We start from the raw sequence: 10,705 nt of genomic DNA, 5'->3' as shown, positions 1-10,705 counted from the left end.
AGTTGTAAGCTACATTTTTGTATTGTTATTAATTGTGCATACTAATATGTAAATTAGTCAAATTAATTAGACCTTGCTTACACTATGTCTACAGAAAACAGAACGAAAGAAAGATGCCACATTTTAACTCTTCCGAGTTCAGAGTGTACAAAATAAATGTAACCTCCCGGTGGGTATTGTCTTGTTTAAAAGGGTGAGTTGTCTTAATTGTTACGGTTACCTCACGGTGCGGGTCAATGTGTACACTCTCATGATGATGATCATACATTCATAATAGTACCGTAGTTAAATGAACTATAGCAGAACTACGGTAGCCTATACTTGAGTTGAAGGCGAGTGAGAGACTGGCAGCGGCGCATTTCTACCTGGAGCCGCGGCAGGACAGATCCAATCCATGTCACCACACACCACACAGTAACACACACACACACACACACACACACACACACACCCACACACAGCGCCCTGCAGGCTCCTTTCCATACAGAGTTTGAAGTGAAGAAGAAGTGCAGAAGCTGGACTTCCTGGCTGGCTGCTGCCACTATACGCTGCTACGGGACAATGGATGTTTTCTACTTCTTCACTCCAGCCGGGGGAAGAAGATAAAGAATAAAGATAGAGCCGAAGCAGGCGGCGATGTGATATAAGGCGGGCCGGCGGCACGTCGAGCTGGAGAGACCACCACCAAGGTGAGGAGGGGGGTTTCTATAGCTTCCATTCGCCACAATTATTATTGCGGGAGAATGAAGTTGACGATAGGTATCCTATCGGGCCAGTGTAACGTTACAGTAGTGTACTGTACTGCGGGAGGGAGGCTTGAATGACGCTTGCCGTGTGCCTAAAGTTGCACACGCCGCTCGCGTCGCGCCGGTCGCTGTTCGTTTTTTTTTTGCAGCGCTTGTTTATTTAACGTACTCAGGGTGGAAATGTTTTATGTTTTTGCAAACTTTTATGCTTTATTTGTATTCACCGAGGCCTAGCAGAAAGCCAAACCCCCAGACAGGCAGGCGGCCTCTCTCTCTCTCAGCAGCAGTAGTATGTTAGTATCGATGTTGACACACTGTGCTGCAACGCACCAATCATGGCCTCCCCATTGGCTGTCTCTGCTGCAGACGCACCCCATTGGCTGCAGCCGCGGCTTCTGGGACTCCGGTTGGCTGGAACGCCCCTTCACTCAAGTTGACGTACTACTGCTTTGCTTCTTTGGGGCTTTCATTTCAAGTCAACCGTATTTCTCGTCTCACCATGTAATTCATTTACTAAGCCAGCCCAGGACATATCGGGTTGTCGTAATTGATGATCAGTTAGTGTTTAAATATTAAAGTGGGTTTGGTGGGATATTAATTTAACGAGTCGCGGCCCGTGCGTAAAATGCGTCTGGTGGGCGCTTCTTGTGTTTTCTACCGTATGGACGGTATGTTAGATTGTACAGTATAGTCCCCCCCTCCTCCCAACCTCATCGTGAGCCTGCCCTGCATCGCAGGAGGGATATAGAGTTACCTTTGTAGCAGTGTGTGTGTGTGTGTCTCTCTCTCTCAAGCCAGATAATGCGGCTTATTGTATTCGGGTCTTTACAGTAAAGAAAACACAAGGCATGCAGGGATCGTTCGTTTGTATCATGCATCACCGCAGCATCCGCCAGTGAAGTCTGCCAATGAAATCTTGTGATTTGTGACAACAAAGCCAGCCTTAAACAGTGCATGAACAATGAACATACGGTAGTAGCACAGTCAGTGCCGAGTAAAGTTTACAATGACAGACTGGAATTTAAAATATGAACGGAATTATGCCCGTGTTTTTCTCTGCCTGCCCGCAATAGGTGGAAAAGGCGGTGTGACACACGTTGTATCTATGTCATGTCATGGTCAAACTATTCGCCTTCATCAGCTCTTATTTGAAACCATTGTTTGTAGCTGGCTGCTGTTGCCTGTTGGTGCTGAGTTGCTTTTCTTGTGTCGCGAATCAGCCCTCCCTCCCTCCCTCCCTCTCTCTCTGGGGTTACTCCACCAGCTCAGATGTGATACAGTAACAAACATAGTACTGTACATACCTGGGACACCAAGGCTCACACGTCATTGTCAGGCAGCTTCCTTTTATTAGCCTACACCTACCTACAGAACAACTCTAGGTAGTGTAGTACCCCAGGGGTCCCTGAGGGAGTTCCAGGGGTCCCCAGCTAAATGATAGTTTGTAACCAAATAGACCCTTATGGGTCTGTAACTCTTGAGAGTGTACAAATGGACCCGTTGGGGTCTGTTTGGTTCCATGTGTACACTCTCTGCAGTGCAGGGGGTGAGTGTGCCTCAGCCCCCTGCAATCTGGGACTGGTGGTGGTGGTAGTAGTAAGTAGGCAAAAATGAAACGACCCTGCAGTGCCAGTAAAATTAGTCATGGTCTTCAACAAACAAATTGGCTCATGCGCTGCCTCTGTCTGTCTTCAGTCTTACTTGTGCAACTCTCACTCGCATCCTCTGGCTGTATACCCAACACTGATCAGAAGAAGGTTACATTACAGTCAAACCAGATACGACTGCTGCACGCTTATTAACATGGATGATAAAAGATAACATCTCGCATTGATGACATGACAGGCTATCTATTCACAGGAATCATCATCTTCTCCAGATAGACAGACTGCCCACGATAGCGTTTAGCGGGCCACTTTTCTTGCATTTGTCTATTGAAATCCACAAGTTGTTTGTTTGTGAACGTGGTCCAGACACCCAAACACAAGGACAATACGTTGACGGTTATTATATCCCAAGCAGGCCATAATTCGTGTGGATCATGTAAATTAAAACAAGTGTCCAAATTTCTGCCTTATACTACTACAGCCACTCCAGAAGAGAGAGTAGTGAAGACTAAGAGAGAGCGTTTACTTTTTCACGCTGTCCTCTTCGAGTGGAGAACTCTTTCAACCTTGGCTCAAAAACAGGTTGTGGCTCATTGAATGCTGTGTTACATAGCAACGGTAACTTAACTATGAGGGGGCACCCTCAGAGCGACACACACACACACACACACACACACACACACACACACACACACACACACACACACACACACACACACACACACACACACACACAGTCAGTGTCCTCAATAGAATACTGAGGCACTGAGAGGGGTGCATATTCCTGCACTTGTACAGCCTGCAATAACAAAAACCTGCATCAGTTCAAGACAAAGCCTTGTTGTTCTGCCCTTTTTATCTGCAATGTTAAACTGGTGCTTTTTCTGTGCGTGCACTCGTGCGCACAGGTCGAGTGAAATCTGATTAATGATTTCAATAGAGCGCAATCGAAGTCATCGCTCACACACACACGCACATGGCGCGCACGCACACAAATACGGAAATCTGGAGTATTCAAAACTATTCATTTAAACCAGAGACTCTCAGAGTTAAAGTAACACTGCAGATTTCGGTGTGCACAAGCAAACACAGGAACTCCTAAGTCCTAACTGTCAAGCACTGGCACACAGACAGTGGTGCCAGTCTCTCATACGTGTATGCCCGTTGGCACAGTTCTGTATTTTTTTTCCCCTGGCCTTGGAGCAGCTAGCCCACCCACACACAGCTGTGCGTGCGTGCGCACATGCTTGCTGCTATCTTACAGTGCTTCAATGAGCCACAACCTGTTTTCGAAGCCAGAGTTGACTCAGTTGAGAGAGTGTTGTCCATTTCAAGAGGACAGTGTCCACTCCAGACTAGAGGACATGCATGGACGCGCGTGCCAGGCGGCAAGCATTTCGTCTTGAAAATTATGCCAATGCGGAAGTAATGGAAATGCTGCAGTTCTCATTAATGGCTGAGCAGCTGGCGCCGATTCCCCTCATCCAACTGCAAAATAAATGTCATTCCATTTATTTATTATACTTGGCGCGACTTTACACTTCTTTAAAACGTCTTTAAAGTTTTCAATCGCTAGTTTCGAGTCTTCTTTCAAACTGCACGATATGTGATAATGATGAGGGTTTGCTTTCAGGGCTTGATTGATTGGGTTATTGAGTGAAGAAGACCCACCCCTCGCTCCCTACACACCAATAGCACACTGGTTGCCGTTTTTTCAATGAACTGATGATCCGCTGTCATGAGTCCAGTGGTTCCCAAAGTGGGGTCTGGGAACCCCCAGGGGTCCTTGAGGGAGTTCCAGGGGGTCCCCAGCTAAATGATAGTTTGGAATCAAATGGACCCTTCATGGGTCTGTAACTCTGAGAGTGTACACATGGAACCAAATGGCATTTGGTTCCATTTGTACACGCAGTTAAATTAACATTGATTTTACTATATAAATTGGGGGTTCCAGAGATATAAATGAAATGAATTAAATGGGGGATCCGTAGACTAATGCATGTCAAACTGTGGGTCCTTGAAATTAAATGGGTTGAGAATCACTGCTAGAGCAGTACAAAGGTTCTCTCATGGGGGGTCCCTGGCATATATTTTCAAATGGGGGTCCACTGGGCTAATTGGTGTCAATTTGGGGGTCCTTGATATGAAAAAGTTTGGGAACCACTGCGTTAGTCCATCCCCTCATGCACTCACACAAATCAATGGTTTTTAATGTTCATTCAGTGAATTGTTGATGGTCACCATAGAACAATATTCTCAATATCGACAGAGAAAATTACACTTTCTGGCTGTTTTGGCCTTTCTCTGTCTTACTACATTTCTAATGATGCATTTCACTGGCAAGCATCTGCCCAAGGACCAGAGATTAAAACAGGGTGCATTTTGCATCTCAAAACTCAGTTTATATAGTTTATACTATAGCAATAAAACAACGACCTCTGCATCCACGGGATGCACTACTGTACTGTTTTTTTATTCTAGTTTATTTTGCTAGCTTTAGTTATAATAATCATTTCTTCTTCTGTTTTCTACATGAATACAACCACATTATAACCATATAAAATGAAATTGGAGTTAAATGCTGCAATTTGTAAATGTGATTAAAGTGGGACTCATAAAATGTCCCTGGGACTCATCTAAAACACCATACCTGCATCCCGGGACTCATTAAATTGAAAACCTATTTACATCACTGTGCACCCACATGTTTATTTTTTGGCTGCCTTTACTTCAACCTGATTCCGCCACAGCCAAGAGGGTAGTAAGAGTTGTAGTTTTCACTTTCAACGTTTCAGCACAACCGTTGGCGGTGGAAACGATGGAAATGAGCAGAAGAGACATTCAGTATTCTGCCTGCTACTCGAACATTATGCCCTTTTCCACACGGCACCTCCAGGGCCTCTCTACATCCATGACCTCTCACGACTGAGACAGTTTCTGACAGATCACCCGTGATTAAAATCTGTCCTTTATGACCTGAGAGCATTTTTCAATTAACTTATTCGTAACCGTGGCTCCTCCCGTGGCAATACACGTGGTGATTGGCCGTCCACCTTCGGCCTCTCAGTCTCGGTCTTGTCGATTGGCCGGTGTCCCGGCTCGGGGCAGAGGTGAGCATATGGTGGGACTACTGTAATCCCATGTCACAGCCTTAAAGCTAAGACTCTCATGGCTGCACACTTTATAGACTGAAGATCTCATCCATTAGTCCCGGCCACAGGTTGTCTGTCATAAAGACAATGGCTGCAGGAGTACCACTTGTGTTATACACAAGATAAGATACAACATATAATATATCCTATAAATGCCTATTTCCACCTGACAGGATGTATCTGTCTTTCTTTCTGATTCTATTCCGATTGACTTCGATTGGCTTCTCAAAGGTTGCACTGAATGCCACACATCATGACTGCAATGCTGCACCCGATAGTTGGGGAAACCTTTTCTAGTTTATATTCTTTTAAATTAAATTAAAAAGCAGATACAAGCTGGACGTTTTTGGTCACAGTGTATTTGGTGTTTTTTTTCTTTTTAACTGTTTCTTTGTTTTTGACGTGGACCTGAAATGTCCCCGTCTACCAAAACAAACACCAAAATACAGCAAGAGGTCAGTGTTTTTCTGAACGTTAACATCACCACACTAATGGCTAATAACTGCTGGTATAGAGAGAAAGTATTGGTAAAAAATATATCATCTAACTTCTGGCCAATCGCAATTTTGTCGTTTACGCACTTTTGTCTTCAATGTTTCTGTTTACACAATCAATCAAAATTGGGCGTAGGAGGGGCTAGCGCCCCTCAAAAAGTGTGTGTGTGTGTGTGTGTGTGTGTGTGTGTGTGTGTGTGTGTGAGAGAGAGACTGACATACGTACACTATGCCATTTAAAAAACAATCTAATCTGAGTACTCTTTGTACTCGTTTCTCTGGAAGAGAAACATCATCTTCCTTTTTATTTGAGCCCTCTCAGTACTAGCGATGCATAAATTGAGCTTCAGGCAGCACACCATGCTTGTTACAGTGCAGCTATTTGTTGTCGCCATCACTGCCGGTTAAGCATTCTTGCTGACCTGGGCTAGTTTTGCTCACCAGAGCCGCGGTCCTCGAGGATATTGGATCCTCATGGCATCTGCGGACGCCGGCTGTGTGTTCATGGCAACCGCGGGAAGGACTTAATTTCTACTTCGTCCGCATCATTCCCCCCCCCCCCCCCCCCCACCCATTGCCCACTACACAGCCCACCCCCACCTCCCACACACGCATCTGCAGTGTGATTAAATTACCGGTTATTACCGCGTCACAGAGAAGCACAGTGCCGAGTGCCATCATCATCATGAGATTACCGTTATCGAGTCCCGACGACCGGGCCCCTTTGAACGGACGATTGCATACGCGTGCGACGTGCCCCACACAACACACCCGCCCACAACCTGCCAAAGTGCCAAGCCCGGTCACTTGCTCTCCTGCCCTGTTATTACAAACCCAATGAAGACCTTAATGGCCATGCATGCCCATGTCTTTAATCAAGTGTGTGCACGTGTGTGACTGTGTGTACTCTATGTATGTGGCTGTGCTAGTGTATTTTTGTTTGTTTTGCACGCACGTGTTTCTTTCTGCATGTTGCTGTGGATGAATTTATTCCTATTGGTGCCTGTGTGTGTGTGTGTGTGTGTGTGTGTAGATTCTGTGTGTTCTCACCTTCTCAGTGCTGCGTTCTGTGTTGTGTTGCGTGAGTCCAGTATTCAGTGAGGCTGCGGTGTGAATTCTGTGACATCAATTCGATGCTCGGGTGTTCCTATATCTTATCCATCCACGTTCGTCCTGACATGACATATTGCTGGCTTTCACATTCCAAGACGCATCTGTCCATTTTTGGGTGGAAGATCGTATACCTCTAAGTTGGCATCATCAAACTAATGTAGAGTGTAGACGGTAGTAATACTTGTACACTACAGTCCACATATATTTGTAACCAATGCATCTTAACCCATTCTGACCTGAGATCAGATTCATACGAGGTTTCCACTGGACACACACTGGTCTGATGAACCCATTCTGACATGAGATCAGATTCTAAAAATGTCAAGTCGTTCTTCGATTTTTCAAAAATAGCAGACCTACAAGCTCGTAGCGCGCCACTCGGTGGCGCGCTATGAGCTTGTAGATCTGCTATTTTTCAATAGCTAAAGCATAACATGATGCTAACACCAAAACGGGTTCCCGGTCAGAATGGGTTAAGGTGATGCATCTGACGTCAATGCTTTTTTATATCATTTAATTTGTATAGTGCAGATATAACACAGAATAAACCTTTTCTTTCTTGGAATCCGTTGTGTGACCTTCTGTGTTTCTGATGTTTTGTATTGTATATTGTAACTGACCACAACGTTGAACGTGTTCTCCTGTGCAGGTCATGAGTGCCTCTAGGAGAGACCCAGTGGAGATTAACCTCACCTGTCCACCCCTCCCTGACTGGGCTCCGCCCTGTCCCCCACCTCCGGCCACTCACCATGAGTAAGTAACTACTTACGCACACACACACACACACACACACACACACACACACACACACACACACACACACACACACACACACACACACACACACACACATACTCACACACAGTAAAATACGTTTTTTCTGTTTTGTATGCGTCTATGCAGTTAACATTACTAGTCTAATAGGCCCCCAGGTGTGGCTGGAATATTTAAATATATCTTCCCTGGGTTTTTCTGGTTTCTCAAAAGGCCTGTGAAAATGACGGTGATATAGTTACTTCACAATGTCACCCCCTCCCCTAACCCCTCCCCCTTTATCATACAACAACCGCTGTGGGTGCGGCTTTAGTTCAGGTGGATCACCACCCATCACCACATTAAAAAATAATTTTAGCACTTTCTGTACACCTTTTCGGAAAAAAAACATCTTTCTTTCCTAGTGTAATCACAGTACATGATGGTCATGTTTTAGGGGCACTCCATCTTTAACCCATTTAGACCTGGGAACGATTCTACAAATGTCTTCTAAATCCTGACACTTTTCAGAAAAACCCATCTTTGTATTATGTCAGTCGTTCTCAAACATTTTCATGTCGAGGACCCCCAAGATTATATGTAATTGGCCGCCGACCCCCATCTGAAAATATGTTGTTCCCCCCCCCGGAAGCAAATATTTGAGTTCGCAATGAAACCCTGTAAAGTTGGACTCCTGGCATCGGCGTGGATGCGGTCGTCCTGCAGCGTGTTGTTCACACAGTGGTTGTGAAGTGGGGGGGTGCTATAACAGAACATGGGCTCCATCGGTCCCATCGTGGCCCTGCTGCCTTCTTCTTTGTGGCAGGAGCATATGGCGGAGAAGGGAGAGAGTGCTGCAACCCTCCTCGCCACAGAAATCACCCATCAATCACACCACAGAGCACGATGGGAAGGGGAAATGTAGCAGAATGTGCACTCCATCGACTGTGTGCGTGCGTGTGTGTGCGCGTGTGTGCGCGCGAGAGTGACTGTAATGGAACAGCAGCCTGCAGTTCCGTGTGGCTGGTGTGAGTCATACCACTAGTTTCAGGGTTAGGCACTATATTATGCTAACATCTCCATGTCTGCACATGTGTGTGACAGCGCTGGGCCGTGGCTCGGTGTGAGAGAGAGGCTGATGCTTATCAATCTTGCGCGTGTGTGTGTGTCTGCATCGCACCGAGCAAGCACAGTTTGCCAAGTATCGAAGAGAGGGAAATTAATGTATTTGTTCCGTGTTATCATTTTCATGGCTATAATTTATCGGCCATTTCTTGTTCTCTTAGTCAATTAGACCACTTCATTCATAGTGCGATAAAGATCAATGCTCTTTTATGTTATGGGAAGCCAGCACCTTCTCCTGAGGGTGATGTTAACTCATCGTGTTTGTGTGTGCGTGTGTGCCTTGCGCGTGTGTTCGTGCGTGCGGAGAGGGGGGCAATAGATCACAGTACTGAAGGGCTATAGGACTGGGTTACCGGGGCAACCTAGTACATGTGAGGTGTTTACTGTAAGGTGATTGGATTAGCCAGATGCTGCTGAAGGGGTGTGCTGAGAGATTTAACCCGATTACTGCCTTTTCTTCGGAGCCCTCCGCCGCCACCTACAGTGTTTATATCCGTGTGCGTCCTCCTTACGCGGTGTGTGTGTGTGTGTGTGTGTGGTGCGTGTTGGTGTGCGGTCAGGCCCTGATCCGATTGGTTTTGAGTGATGAGAGAATGGACCGTGGCGTGATTGATCGGTGCGAGTGGGGAGCCGCTAACGGGAGCTGCTGCTTCCCCTCCGCTGCTGGTTAAACTCGGCAGCGCCAGCCGTCAGCCGTCAGCCGTCAGCCCAGTCTGTGAAATGCGTCTCTTTCTTTCTTTCTCTCTAGAGGTCTTTTTCTCTGTCGGTCTTTGTTTTGTCACCTCTCTCTCTCTCTTCCTCTCTCTGTCATTCTCCTTCTGTCTCTCTGTCATTCTCTCTCTCTCTCTCTCTCTCTCTCTCTCTCTCTCTCTCTCTCTCTCTCTCATCATGCAGAGTGCTATCACACTTGTAAATGTGTGCTAGTGTGTGGGGTTGACCCGATATCCGAATGTTTAGGGCAGTGCTTCCCCAGCATTTTCATGTCAATGAACCCCAAATTGACAGTAATCGGTCCGCGGACCCCCCCCCCTTCCATTTGAAGAGATATGCCAGGGACCCCCTGTAAGAGAACATTTTTACAGCTCTAGCTGTGATTCTCAACCAATTAAATTCCAACGACCCTCAGTTTGACATGCATTAGGCTACGGACTCCCCATTTGATGGCATTTCTATCTCTGAGACCCCCAATGTCAATTGTAAAAATCTAAGTTAATATAACTCTGAGTGTGTACAAATGGAACCAAATGGATCCATTTGTACACTCTCAGAGTTACAGACCCATAAGGGTCCATTTGGTTTCAAACTATCATTTAGCTGCGCACCCCCTGGAACTCCCTCAAGGACCCCCAGGGGTCCCTGGACCCCCTGTAACTCCCTCAAGGACCCCCAGGGGTCCCTGGACCCCCTGTAACTCCCTCAAGGACCCCCAGGGGTCCCTGGACCCACTGGTTTAGGGCTGACACTGACGGCGAGCGAGTTCGCTGGGTGGCCGGACCGTTTGTTACATGGTGTTAACTCCCCTGCTCTCTCCTCTGTGACGCACACGCAAGTTACATACACACGCCAACGGACCCAACGGTCGCAAATGCGGTGGAACGTGCAGCTGCGCCCGTGCTTGCGGTATAGGGTTTAGCCCATTCTGACCTGAGATCAGATTCATACGAGGTTTCCACTGGACACACACTGGTCTGATGAACCCATTCTGACCTGAGATC

The 10,705-nt window shown here is 46.5% G+C and overlaps 1 protein-coding gene across 1 annotated transcript in view; it reads left to right on the top strand.

Annotated features, from left to right (window-relative positions):
* The first annotated feature begins 452 nt into the window (after positions 1–452).
* usp6nl (USP6 N-terminal like) overlaps positions 453–10,705 on the top strand; it is an 86,911-nt gene continuing 76,658 nt past the window's right edge. Inside the window, exons 1-2 of the mRNA XM_080756895.1 lie at positions 453–689; positions 7,762–7,865. Coding sequence (XP_080613021.1) covers positions 7,862–7,865 — 4 coding nt within the window. The 5' untranslated portion in view covers positions 453–689; positions 7,762–7,861. The remainder of the gene's footprint in view (positions 690–7,761; positions 7,866–10,705) is intronic.

Source organism: Protomyctophum bolini (genome assembly GCF_963924005.1).
Source record: "Protomyctophum bolini genome assembly, chromosome: 23".
In the NCBI taxonomy this organism is placed as follows: Eukaryota; Metazoa; Chordata; class Actinopteri; order Myctophiformes; family Myctophidae; genus Protomyctophum; species Protomyctophum bolini.
Note: the sequence above shows the minus strand (reverse complement) of the source record. Positions and strands in the feature narration are given on the sequence as shown.